Source organism: Labeo rohita, chromosome 17 (genome assembly GCF_022985175.1).
Source record: "Labeo rohita strain BAU-BD-2019 chromosome 17, IGBB_LRoh.1.0, whole genome shotgun sequence".
Classification (NCBI taxonomy): Eukaryota; Metazoa; Chordata; class Actinopteri; order Cypriniformes; family Cyprinidae; genus Labeo; species Labeo rohita.
This window is the reverse complement of record NC_066885.1, coordinates 3,154,450-3,168,989: the sequence shown is the minus strand read 5'-3', so window position 1 is coordinate 3,168,989 and position 14,540 is coordinate 3,154,450. Positions and strand designations below refer to the sequence as shown.

The following is a 14,540-nucleotide window of genomic DNA, read 5'->3' as shown; positions in this document are numbered from 1 at the left end:
AATCTACCACCTGGTGGCACTCAGACACTCAAATGTCAATTCCAAATTCAACGGTCTGAAAAACTGTCTTGTCTCATTTAGATTAAAGTCAAAGTGTGTATGTTTCTAAAATTAATACTACAATTAAGATTAGAAGAGAGAAAGGGTTTACAGGTGTGTGAGTTAAAGAGAGAGATGATGTGTGTTGTTCAATCAACAATCTCAGTTGTTTCTCTTACGAGGTTGACTGAAAAAAAAAAAATCCCCAACTTCATGTGACATTAGTTTTTAGTTTTTAAAAAAACAGCAACAAGCAACACTACTCAATTTATAAGTATTTATTAAAAAAAAAAAACACATTACTTTATCTAACAGTGTTGACCCATACTGAGTGATATACAAACAAAAACAAAACAAAAAAAATTTACAGAGTTATATAAAAGACTTTTAACTATTGATTAAAAATTGCAATATTTAATGACAATTAGTTCATTAGTTCGTGATAATTTTCAAAAGTTTATGTAACTGCTAATGGTGTATGAATCCATTTATGTTTGTCAGGGCAAAGACTACATAACCAGTAAATACATTCTAGCAAAGCTTAACTTCCATGTGACCACAGACTGTGTTTTATCAGCAGGTATTTTTATGTAAGGTTATAAACAGAAATAAAAACTAGGCCTAACTACAGGGAATAAGACAGATTGACATTACAGTAGGAAATGAAAAATAGTTAGAGATGCTATTAAATATTAAATGCATGATAATGAATCCAGGAATGTGTTTTTAAACCCTACCACTGTCTCAACAATGAAGAACATCAAACACAAACTTCATCCAGTCCATAAATCTACAGTAGTCAACATTTGAAGTGGATCAAAACCTTTTGTTAAATTTGTCCTATAACCAAAAAGAATACCTATTCTTGTCTTAGGACAACTTTGATTAACTTTTTTTTTGATCCACTTCAAATGTTGACTACTGTATTCTTTCTCTAAATAGAAGAATTAAAATGAAACTATAAAATGTTTTTAAACTGATTCACATTATTTACAGCCTTTCTGTCTCTCCTGATTTCATTCGTGTTCTTCCTTTCACAAAATGGAGTCTGATGAAATAGTTTCACTTTTGACATGAACTGGTTCAACATTCAACTGGTTAGTCAAGTATTTTTACCTGCACGAGAGAAAAATAATGTAAAACACCTGCTCAGGTGAAGCAGTTCTCACAATTTCTGAACATGTTCACATCTAATCCAAATGGTAAAGAGTTATGTATGCAAGTGTTATGTATGTAACAACAAATAAGAAAGAAATCATAAGCCAACAGGAATTTTTACAAATCTGAAATTTTAGAAGAGCTACAGAAAGTTGAATTTGAACGCATTGTTATATGAATATTATAAGAACATATATGATAATTACCAGTATGAACTCCATTGACTTCAATGGATTTAATTAAATTCTTTTGAAATGACAACATCTCAAAAGTCTACAGTTTTGAAAACTACACATTTTTTCTAACAAAATATCAAAACAGCAACATTACTCTGAAATGTTTTAAAACAAAACATATTAATTACTTTCATAAACTATTACTTTCAGATTTTCATGCTGCAATGTTTCATCAAAAGGTGGTAGCAGAGTAAAATTCCTTTTTCAAGTCTAGACTATTTGGTCTGTGAACTTTTGATCTACAAACAGACATTTATTTTATTTGTAATTTGAGTTTAATTTCAAAATTATTATGTGTACGCAGCGCAAGCATGTTTATAAATAAAATGCAGTCCCAGTTGGAAAGAAGAAGTGTGTGTAGGAAAGAAGCTAAAAGTATTTTACAGAAGTAATTTGAGACAACTAGTGGATGTAAAATAATAGAAACAATATGTTACACCTGGCTCAAAGATGTAACATTAAAGGAGATGACACGGTGGAATAAATTTCAAACATAATATTTATTACAACAAAATTAGCCAAAATAACATAATCAGTATCAGTAGGTTCATTTAGTATGAAATGCAAGTAAATGGATGCACAGTGAAGTGTGGTCAGGGTTTTGAGATTGGAGCGCGACTCTGGCAAACTGTCCAAGAACTCTGGCACCATGTTTAATAAAGGGCCCTATAGCTATTCTTAGTACTTGTGTATAGCTGTTTAGTTCGCAATGTTGGCTAATTTTAATAGCGGCAGCATGCAGAGCAGTTTCAGATGCAGTGTTAAATAACCTTAGCAGCGGCATGCTTAGCAAGTTAGATTATCATTGTTTCTAATATAGCAGTGACAGCATATAGTACTTTTAGTTGCATGAAATTCCAGTGAATCGCATGGGGTAAGTAATGTGAAATAGGTATTTTATTACTTTTGCTATTTAACAGGGCTACAGTACTTTTGCAAACTCTTCAAAGTGAAATGGGCATTACTGATTGCGTTTGCTTGTTTAATAAAGAGGCTTATAGCAATTCTAAGTACTTTTGTGCAGTTGTGTCAGCAGTAATTCTACCTATATATAGTGTTCTTTTTCGTCATTAATTGATCTTTACCATACATCTCTCCCATATGTACATCAACTTGACAGTCACCACTAGTAAGCTACTACTAAATATATTGTAAAACTTTAATTTGCTGTAAAGTTGCTTTGCAACGATATGTATTGTGAAAAGCGCTTTACAAATAAATTTAAATTGAATTGAATTGAATATTTAGATCACATTTAGTGAATTTTAAAAGCAGCAGCATGTATAGCAAATTCAGATGTGATGTAACAAATAATATCAGCAGCGTCTGCATAGCAAACCAATTATTATGTTTCCAATTTAGCAGCGGCAGTAGGAAGTACCTTAGTTGGTTGAAATTTGATAAGATAATATGGATAGCAAGCAGGTGAATAGGCATTTTACTTTTGCTTATTTAACAAGGCTTACAGCAGATTTGTGAATTCTCCAAAGCGAAATAAGTATTATTTCATTGCATTGTTTAAGTACTTTGTGCAGCTGTAGTAGCAGTATGCATAGCTATTCAGATTGCAATGTCTGCAAATGTTATAGCATGCCATATATAGCAAATTCATATGCAAGGTTACAAATAATAATTTTATCAGCAGCATGCATAGCAAGTCAAATTGTTATTGCTAATATACTGTAGCAATGGCAGCAGAAAGCGCTTTAGTGATAACTAATAGACGGTAAATTAACTCTTAAAGAGTATTAGGCATCTTATTACTTTTGATTATTCAACAGGGTTTACAGCAGATTTCATGCAGCAGCAGTAGATTATGCTTTGCAGATTCTGATTAAAATATTGTAACTGCAGCAGCTTGCACAGTATTCATACTACAACATTGTGAATAGCATTAACAGCTCACGTTGGCGTCAACACTATATTAGTGTAAAACAGAACTTGCATAGCTACTTGTATGCCTAATTAACAGAATTTACAGCAGTTGTGTTTTCTTCGTGTAGTAGCCACAGCCTGAGGGGTGTTAACGTAACTGATGATATTCACAGCCTTATACCACTTGGCACAAGCTGATTGGTTCACATTGGGTACGCAGCCAATGAGTTTGAACCTTTACCTTTAAATGGCTGGTTGGCATTCACTTGAGCCTTTCGCAGCAGCGCGCTTTGAGTTCCACTAAAACCCTCCACCTTCCACATCTCCACCTGTACAGATATGCTACGGATTGTTTTGTATGCTATTGTGCAGCAGCAGTATGTCTTAAATACTCACAGCACCGTATCGCCATATGCTTTGGCAGTAGCAAGTTCTTGTACTTGCTTGCAGCAGCAGCAATAATCTACAACTACAGCAATAACCAACAGCAGCAGCAATTCAGCAGCAGCGTAGCAGATCTATTCCGCCAAGACCAAATACATTAACATTGTCATATACATTACCATAATAAAATCTTCCCGAGAGTTGTCATGGAAGAAATACAATTAAGCTCTATTTAAGTGTAGTTTGCTGTCAAAAAAATAAATGTTGTATCACCCTCCGTTTTGTGCAAACATTCCAAAAGCATGTTTAAAAAAAATGCTGTCACTTTACCTGCATGTGCTAAGATGATGTTTACAGAAAATAAAGTCAACAAGCTCTGCAGTAAAGTGACATGAAATGACAGGTGAGAATAAAATCATCAATGTAGTTGAATGAATCGGTTAAATGAAAGATCCGCAGATCCACTCAATGATAACGTGCTCAACTGTCTACATAACTACAGAAAAGATGTATAATTTGTAAATTACCCATCAAAGGTTTGGAATAATTACAATTTTTAGAAGTCTCTTTTGCTCACCAAGGCTGCATTTATTTGATGAAAAATACATTAAAGCCATTACTCCAGTTTTCAGTGTCAAATGATCCTTCAGAAATCATTCTAATATGCTGATTTCGCTCTGGATTATCATCAGTTATTATTTGTGCTCAGTTATTAAAAATAATTAATTAATTCAGTCAACTTATAGGAATGAGTAAACCTGTCCTCCATCCTGCACAGCTGGAAAGTCAAAGCAGAAAGAGCTGAAGGAGTTTTGACCAGCTAACAAATGCAGGAATGAAGACGGCTTGTGAACAGTTTACAGAAATTCAAAACATACAGTCTATACACAGTAGCTCAATCTTTATCAAATAAACATCTTCAAAATGTGAACTTTTCATTCGAAAAGTTCTGTGTTCATTTATTTATAATCTGAATAGATTACCACAGATATTGTCTAATATTATCAATACTTCAGCTGTCACGTAATGTATATATTTTAAATTGTAAATACTGAATTTTGTAGCATATTAGTGTCAATAACATTATTTTAATAAGTGGTGACAGAAAATTCTGTGAAAGTCACACACTCATTTGACCTTGAAACAGCAAAACCATGCCCTCACTGATTCTTGAGAAATGAGGGGGAAAAAAATACTGCAAAACTTCACCTTGCATTAGTTTTTATTTTAGCAGTAAAACTCATGTTTAAAAGCTTAATAAATATTTGACACATTATTTTTTATCTAACAGTGTTTTTGAGTGATAACAGTGATATTGAGTGATAAACAGACATTAAAACAGACTTTTACTGATTATTTATTACAATAATTATTGAATTATTAATATATAATTATTGAAAATGTTTGATCTCACACAGAGATACTGAGGTATCGTAATCATAAAACCTAAATCCAGCACAGAGGGGTTCAGTGAATGTGCTGTTGAATGTGTATAAGTGTGTGAGTGTGCGTGTGTCAGAGACGCTGTAGAAAGACAGAATGCCGGCCGACCAGTTCAGGTACACTCCTACTCTGTTAGAGAGTGAAGGGGCATGTATTTCTGTGCGCTTATTATTGTGACAGACAGCAAAACCTTCTTTAAAACATTTCAGACTCCAGGACTTTTCATTGTGTCCAAACAAACAGTCATTACTCCATCCTTCCCTTTTGATTCCTTTGTATGCCACTGATACATAAACCTCCTTCCCGCTCCATTCAGCCTCCCAGTAACAGCGTTCAATTAGATTTTCATTACACAGAACCTGATGACTCTCAAATCTGTTTAGGTGACGATGATACGGCTGCTTCTCTTTCACATGCGTCACCTTTCTGTTATCCTCAGACAAAGTTAGGAAAGAGTTTGCTGTCTCTAAATCCAGTGTAAGGTCACATGCATCTGAACAAGAGAAATTATAACATCACAACTAAGCAATGATTAAAGGCTCCGATACACTGACATCCACTTTGAACATTACAATGCACATGATGTTTGTTATCTCTACAATAAAAAAAACCCATTTAAGTACTAAGTAATGTTAGCTAGTATTTTTTCTAATCAAACCGTTTTAGAAGGAATGAAATATTCTGTTTGGAGTAAACTGATATATACCCCCACCCTTCTCCTTTTTAAGACCTGGTGTGTGTGGGCCTTACATTTTTGTAGTCCTGTTGTAATCCTAATCTCTCCTCCATGATCCACACTATAAAAACAAAAAATGATAACAATATTTAAAAATAATGAGTATTAAACTGTAGGTGAATTTCTCATTTAAACACTCGTGTTCACTTTTATTATTAGAACACCTGATTGTTAGTGCTGAACATACTTGAGTTTGTCCAGTCTGTAGTTTGGATCAGAGAGCAGCTTGACTAATGATTGTCCTGGGTGATTGTAGCTCAGATCCAGCTCTCTCAGGTGTGAGGGGTTTGATCTCAGAGCTGAACCCAGAAAACAACAGCCTTCCTCTGTCACCATACAGCCAGATAATCTACAAATAAACATGTTGAACATCAATTTTATTCATGACAGGAACGTTGGTCAATGTAGTTAAATTTGTATTTTGAATAAGTAAATATAAAGAAAAATAATATGATTTCTGAAATAGAAGTATTCTGATTGTTATTCAAAAACATTTCAATAGATCATCATATAACTTGCTGTCATTTCTTGCAGAAACATGAATGGACAGAAATATACTGCCTGTGTAATTTATACTTGGTGTGTTTCCTGCAAGTCTGTTTTGCAGAAATAATTCACTGATTTAATGTAGCACATTTTATCTACAGATCTCTGATTACAGGTTTAGTTCAGCTGTAGTAACTTTGGGTTCAGTGTTTTATTCAGTGTCATGGTGTTGATGGAGCAGAATTATTCCTAATAATTGATCGTTTCTTATCATCTCCCAACAAGTCATCACAATTTTTACATTTGAATCAGTAAATAATTCACACAGACTTTAAAAAAATATCAACTACAAGCCCAAACTCTTCAGATACACTGAGATGTGCAGATATATTACCAACGCCCAGGAAATCAAGGCCAGGTAAGACCACTTAATTTCATAATCAAGTAAACCTTAATCTGTTTTTATTGTACCTCAGTATGTTGAGTTGACAGTGTGAATTCTTCAGTCCATCAGAGAGTAGCTTCACTCCTGAATCACGTAAGTTATTGTGACTCAGATCCAGCTCTCTCAATGAGGAGTTTGATGATTGCAGACACGAAGACAAATTTTCACAGCACTGACCAGTGAGATTACAGTCAGCAAGACTAGAACACAAAATGAAGTATGGCTCAAAGAGGAGATGGTGGATTTAATTATTTTCTATTTTTGCACAAGGTGTTGATCCCATGACTGATGTTCTAACAATGAATACGGACTATAACTTAGAGAAAATCAGTCAAATACTATGGAATTTATTGTTATATCAGCATTATATATAACTTCCTGTCGCCTGACTGGCAATAACAATACTGAAGTTGAGGTTCAATTCCTAGAGAACACACATACTGAGAAAATCTAAATATTGAATAGACAATTGCACCCATAATGAAACCTGATATATAGCAGACAATCTGTTTAAAACATTTTTTAAAACAGCATGAATGCCCAGCATAAATACTTAAATATTTCTGATACTGAAAAAACAATGTGCAACAACTAGTACTTTTGTTTTTGTTTCAACAAACTATGAAAGTTCTTTATAGAAACCAGTTGGAGCAAATACAAACCCAAAGTCGTCAGACACACCGGGGTCTGCTGATATATTACAAATACCTAGGCGATCAGGAACAGAGCTCACGCCACCTTTAATTTCATTATGAAGTCAACCTTTACCTTTATCTTTTTCTTTACCTCAGTATCTCTAGCTGACAGTGTGAACTCTTCAGTCCATCAAACAGAAGCTTCACTCCGGAATCCTGCAGGTTATTGCGACTCAGGTCCAGCTCTCTCAGTGAGTTTGATGATTGTAGAGATGAAGATAAACTTTTACAGCACTGACCAGTGAGATTACAGTCGCCAAGTCTATAACACAGCAAGACATATGGTTTATCACTAACTGAATAGATTTTTTGTTGATATTGAAGTTACACAGTGAAGTTATAAGGAAGAAGTAGAACGGATAAACACCAAATAAAGAGGATACTATTACTCCAGTAACTTTCCAGTACGGTATGTACTGTATTGCTTTTTCAGAGTAAAAGAGAACTGTGTCCAGACTGGAATTTGAAATAAAATATATTTTATGTAAAATGTTGTCTGTCAGTGTTATTGGCTTTTGATTTGATTTTTTTATTATTATGTTATTATTATGATAAACAGTATATAAAGTAAAAGTCAACAACATACAACAAAATATAAGCCCCAGAGGAATATATAAATATATATGATATTTATATAATGTAAGATATAATATATTATATATACAGGCAGAACTAAACACTTGTGACATTAAAACAGTTTTGTCATCCTCAAACAATTTCTGATTTCCCTTTAAATTACTGTAATGTGAAAGAAAGTGTCATGATCTGATGGAGGAATGACATTACAGCAAATAAATAAATAAATAAAAATAAAACAACAGACAAAACAAAACAGACACATTCATTTTCTCATCCAATCACATAAATTAATACTCACAGAGCTTTTCTGCAGTTCACCACAGCTGGTATCAGTCTCCTTCTACCCTCATCTGATGTGTTGTATTTCTTCAGATCAAACCTATCCAGCACCTCCTCTGATATCTGAAGCATGTAGGCAATTGTTGAGCATTGAGATGAAGAGAGTTTGTTCTTTGAAGAACTCTCTGATTTCATAAACACTTCAATCTCTCTGTACAGAGTCTGATCCTTCATTTCCAGCAGACAGAGAAACAGATTGATGCATCTGTCAGCTGATAGACCTTCATCATCTTTGATTTTGTCTTTGATGTACTGTGTGATTCTCTTGATGATCTCTGAGCTGTCCACTGTGTGTGTCAGTAGATCCTGTAAGAGTCTCTGATTGGACTCAAGTGATATGCCCAACAGGAACCGCAGGAAAAGATTCAGGTGTCCATCTTCACTCTGTATGGATTTATCAACTGTTAGTTCATAGAGAAAGCTTCCTAAAAAGTTTCCCTGAAATCCTTCATGTAGAAACAAGGTTACTGATTCCTCATTTTTGACTACATAGAAGTAAAACAGATACAAAGCAGCTAGAAACTCCTGAAAACTCCGATGAATGAAGCAGTAGACTTTCCTCTGATGAATCACAGATTCCCCCTTAAAGATCTCAGTGCAAATCCCAGAATACACTGAGGCGTCAGTGACGTCTATGCCACTCTCAATCAGGTCCTCCTCATAGAACATCACATTGCCCTTCATCAGCTGTTTGAAAGCCAGTTCAGCAAGTTTCACAATCATGTCCCTGTTGGACTTTAGGAGTTTCTCTGGATTTCTCTCATCATACTTCTGATTTCTTATGTTGACCTGAGTTAGCAGGAGGTGGATGTACATTTCAGTCAGAGTTTGAGGGATTTCTGCATGGTCATCTTGTTCCAGGAGCTTCTGAAGCACAGTGGCTGAGATCCAGCAGAAGACGGGGATGTGACACATGATGTTGAGGCTTCTTGATCTTCTAATGTGTGAGATAATTCTGTTGGCTTGATGCTCATCACTGATTCTTTTCCTAAAATATTCCTCCTTCTGAGACTCCTTGAAACCCTGTATTTCTGTCACACGGTTGATACATTTTGAGGGGATCAGATTGGCTGCTGCTGGTCTGGAGGTGATCCAGATGAGAGCAGAGGGAAGCAGCTCTCCTCTGATGAGGTTTGACATCAACACACCCACTGATGAAGACTCATTCACATCACAAATTTTCTCATCATCTGAAAACATCAGTGTAATTCTGCTTTCATCCAGACCATCAAAGATGAACACAACTTTACACTCCTCATAAATCTTTGATTCCAGATCTTGAAGTTCAGGGTGAAAGTCCAGCAGAAGTCTGTGAAGACTGTACTGGTGATCTTTAATCAAGTTCAGCTCTCGAAATGGAAGCACAAAGATGAAATCTACATCCTGATTGGCTTTTTCCTCTGTCCAGTCCAAAATGAACTTCTGCACAGAGACAGTTTTTCCAATTCCAGCAATGCCTTTAGTAAGAACAGTCCTCATCTTTTCTTTACTCTCAGGTCCTGGTTGATGTAAGGGTTTAAAGATGTCATTGCAGGAGATTGGAGTGTCTTGTGTTCTGGGTCTTTTCTCCATCTGTAATACCTCATGTTCTTCATTCACTCCTTCACTCTCTCCTTCTAGGATGTAGAGCTGTGTGTAGACCCTGTTTAGGAGGATTTGATTAGTTTCTAGTTTGGTTCCCTCAAATAATCTTTCATACTTGTTCTTCATGCTGGTTTTGTGTTGGTCTTTGACTTTCTGTCTGATGACTGTCAGACGGGGCGTCACTGATCTGATCACATTGCGCTTTTTCACTCTGCAGAAAGAGTGAGATAAACAGAAAAAATGTGAAGCAATGAACTGAAAATCAAACACAAAATTCATCTACTGTTAGTCTCTGTTCTTTGCTCTAAAGCTTCTCTAATGTTGCACAGTATGGATTCTGCTGAAAATATTTCACTTTTTTAATAACTGGTTCGTTTTTTTTTTTCCATCTCTTTCAATATCTAGAGAGGAGCAAAAAAAAACTACTGCATGCTCGCCTCAGCATACAGATGTGTTACGATCTTGGCACTCCTGTGAGTTTATTTTTAGTTATTAGTGACAGGATCTCGGCACAACACTGTTTTTGTGTCTCAGCACATAGTTTTTTTCATTCCTGACCATGCATCATTTAATAAGTGTATAGCTTCGGTTTCATTTAACTGGCTGTGGGCTTGTGTCTGTTATGTTTTGTGTTTTCCAGCCCAGTAAGTTTGCCCTATTTTGTATGTGGCTGTGTTCTCCCCTACAGGGTAGTTTTTCGACCTCCAGTAAAGCCCATTTAAATTCTGTGCCAAGTTCTCACCTCTCCCTGCACAACACTTAACTGAACTGCCTTTCTTTTCTGATATTCTATTATTTTACAGACATTTAACACAGATGGAAGTCACTCACACAAAAGTCACAAAAAGTTATCAATATTAAAAAACATAAAACAACCTTCCAGAAGGTTCTATCTCCTTTTCTGTTTTTTTCCTCTTTCGACTTGCAGGTGTGCTATAATTATGATGAAAAAACAGTGTTTATAACTCATCTTCTATTTACAAATATTCAAAAGAAAACATTACATAATCTCTCAATATTCAATATCTTGAAATCACCTCATTAAAAGTTTCACTACAATAGTAAAAACATGTTTACACTCACTCAGAGTCAGAGGTCACTGCTTCACTGAGCCTAGGGCGGAGTTTCCCGATGGACTCCTCACTCTTCATAGACACACAGCTGGGTTCTGGAGATGCTGCTTTATGTGTCTGAAGATCATCCTCCTCCACCTGCTCTGTCTTTTCATGGACACTCATTTTACAGGCAGTGCTGTGAAAGTTGACAATAAAAATAAACTAGACAAACAAGAACTAAAAATATATATATAAAATAATAATGATTTTCATGAATTCTTATGCCACACAATATAAAATTCATACTAAAACAAACCGTACTTTCCTGACAGCCTTACCAACACAAGTCACAAAACTTTGAATGAATTGAATTAATAATAAATTGTCAATAGCTGTTCTACTCAACTCTTAAACAGTTTCATAAAATCATTTATGACTGTCAGGATTGTGATCACTTGAACTTAAACTCTTTTAAACTTTTCACTTCCTGATTCCTCAGTACAACCTTGATTTTATGAACAGCTGAAATTCACACTCAGTAGAGCTGCTGCCACCCTGATCAAGAGAAATCACTCTTTACATTTACACCAACTACTGTAGAAATTAGCAATTTATGACTTTACTAAACAATTAATTTAGAGACACATAATCATATGATAGTTAATTTGATCATTATCCAACACACAACCGTATAATTACATACATTGCAGAGTACAGTAAATATGTCTTCACACATCAGATTCATATTGATTTATTGCATGAGAATAAATCCAGAAATGTGTTTGTTCAAACCTACCTCTGTGTCAACAATGAAGAACAAACGCTAACACAAAATCCACACTGTCTCTAGATAGCAGCATAAAACCTTAAATTGATTCACATTATTCACAGTTTTCTCTACTGGTGTTGCCTGTGTTCTTCTTTTTACTGAATTGAGGCTGTTAAAACATTTTCACTTTTGATTTAAACTGGTTCAACTAGTTTAGGTTTTACCTGTAAGAGAGAGATAAACTTTGAAAAAAAAATTGGGCGTGTGTAAAACAGGTGGACCAGTTTTGTTGATTTCTGAATATGGCAGCATGTTATGAACCAGCTGAAATTCACAACATTAAGGGGGCACTTAACAAAACTAGATTCAATATAGAAAATACGAATTTAAAGTCAAACAAAACATGTATAGGGCAAAACAAACAAACAAAAAAAAAACACCACCAACAGAATAATTAAATGTTGTAAACGCTGTAAAACTGAAGTGGTGGTAGCAAAAAGGGAAAAAAGGTCCCCAAACCCCACTCTTCAACCAGAGAAACAACACTGATAAGAGAGAGCGAGACAAATTCCACAAGCTTCTTAAACAGGTTTTCAGTAGAGCAGTCCAACTCGACCAAGGAGGAGTCTCTGCCCTAAGAATTCTAAAAGGACAGAAAGAAGAAAAAGGGGCAGGGCTGTAACACTACACCTAATCCAAACACAAACCTGTGTTTACAGTAATGCCCTCACTACTTTACCTGCAGCAAGATGACGAAGAGATGCTGTGCAGCAAAGCTAAAGCTGCCTGTCAAAGTGTAATAATGCTTCCCATTTAAACCAAATAGTTCTACTTCGGAGTTTGAACTCATCTGTTCACTGTGTTATGTACTAAACTTTACAGACATGCAGATGTGTTGGCTGTATCAGGTCCACAAATCCAACTCTTTGATGTTCTTTGTTTCTGCTTAATTCTCCTGTTTATCCTGTGAAAAAGACCCCCAGTAATCTTGCACATCTCCTCTAGAGTTTCAGAAGAGATCTTAACATCTTTAACTGTGCTCAAATTTTCCAACATTACAAAGTCTGCAAACTTAAACATTTCTCATCAAATCCTCAAAAACCCAATGATCTTAGTTGTGACCAAAATATGTCTTTTTTTTCTCCTAAAAAGGTTACGGAGGAAAAGAGACAATGTTAGTATTTAAATGAAAATACAACTGAAAACTCCTCTGCATCTCCAAATAAATAAATAAATAAATAAATAAAGGTAAATAGATTAAAAAAACTAAATGTGCAAGTTATTAATTACTTATTAAAAGGGGTCCTATTATGCTTTTTCACTTTTTATGTAATGTTGCTGTTTGTGCATAAAAAGATGCACAAGACAAAGAAGGTTACAAAGCTCAGGGACCACTCTAAAAGGAGTTTTCAAGAGACAGACTGGGAAAAAGATGCAGGAATAAATGTAAAATATGTATAAAAATAAATAAATAACAATCTACCATGAAAACCTATTCTAGTACAGCCCAATAACAAAATCAATAGGACCCCTTCATTTTACAAGTTAGTAGTCAGAAACTCGTTATTACGATAATAACGACATAGCATGAACTGAATTTCAAGATATTGTGAAGCACATACCTATACGACAGGGACTTTTTTTTCTTAAAAAACAATTATAAAGTGGCTAACATGCAAATTAGAGTGTTGCATTTATATTCTGGGCTCATCTGCTTGTCTGTATAGCATGCATCATTTATAGTGTAAACTGAATTAGATTTTTTGTATCTTAGTACATCACGGCATCTTAAGCATTTTTCACTTTAAGAGTTCTCAATGTCCCGCTCTTTATAGTGATTTAAATATACTGTAGTGGGTGCTGTATGTGGATCGGAAGTGCAGAAACAGTGACTGGACAAAAAACAAACTGATTCTTGCCTTAATAACAAAACTACAGACTCAGCTACACACTGCTCACAGATACTCACTCAGGGTCAGAGGTCACGGCTGTATCTCTTTACTGACACACAGCCGGGTTTTGGAGATGCTGCTCTACATTTATGAACAGAAGCTCCTTTTTCTGCTCATAGAGACTCATTTTACAAGCAGTGCTACTGAAACACACAGAACAGAAATGACCATTGTTGTTAAATATAAATAGGTCTTATTAAAAATATGATTACAGTTCTGTCAGTGTTAGTAATGTGGTTCTGCTCTCATGCAGTCACACTTACAAGAAGAACAAGACGTAATTGAACTAATGGCCACTAGATGGCAGAGTCATTGCAGTGTTGATATTTGTTTGCTGTTGCTGACATTCCAAGCAAATAAAAACTTTACAGTTCAGGAGCATGTTAAGTTAATGTCTTTTGCATTTCTGTTGAGTGTACTATTATTTTTAAATATATTACATTATATTATACTAACTAAGTATGAAAGGACAGAGCAAGAATCATCCAGTTTAATTCACCTTCCAGTTAGAAGCCAGAAATGTATTCATTCATAGAATTGTTCATCATGACTGTGTGCCTTAAAATAGTAAAATAATGTGACCATATTTACTTTTTATATTGCACATATCTGCATATGTTAAAATCTCCAAAGCTTCCACATAGTACAATATAAATGATTTAGAAGAAGGGGAATGATATCAAATCACTATACACATATTCAAATATATAGTCTATACAGATCAGGCCTAAATTTGTAAAACACAAATTTCTTTGAAATTGCAAG

The 14,540-nt window shown here is 34.9% G+C and overlaps 1 protein-coding gene across 3 annotated transcripts in view; it reads right to left on the bottom strand.

The window, feature by feature from the left end:
- The window catches only part of LOC127180121 (NACHT, LRR and PYD domains-containing protein 3-like), a 47,633-nt gene extending 33,852 nt beyond the window's left edge, over nt 1-13,781 (bottom strand). The window contains exons 1-9 of one of the 3 annotated variants that reach the window (XM_051134079.1): nt 11,851-13,779; nt 11,083-11,250; nt 10,876-10,932; nt 8,375-10,210; nt 7,589-7,759; nt 6,829-7,002; nt 6,059-6,220; nt 5,886-5,932; nt 4,280-5,628 (exon numbers count right to left, since the gene is read on the bottom strand). In XM_051134079.1, coding sequence (XP_050990036.1) covers nt 5,084-5,628; nt 5,886-5,932; nt 6,059-6,220; nt 6,829-7,002; nt 7,589-7,759; nt 8,375-10,210; nt 10,876-10,932; nt 11,083-11,237 — 3,147 coding nt within the window. In that variant the 5' untranslated portion in view covers nt 11,238-11,250; nt 11,851-13,779 and the 3' untranslated portion in view covers nt 4,280-5,083. Of the gene's footprint in view, nt 1-4,279; nt 5,629-5,885; nt 5,933-6,058; nt 6,221-6,828; nt 7,003-7,588; nt 7,760-8,374; nt 10,211-10,875; nt 10,933-11,082; nt 11,251-11,850 lie in introns of those variants that run through there. The other 2 variants (XM_051134078.1, XM_051134082.1) reach the window with 2 other exon arrangements.
- Between the last annotated feature and the right edge of the window lie 759 nt (nt 13,782-14,540).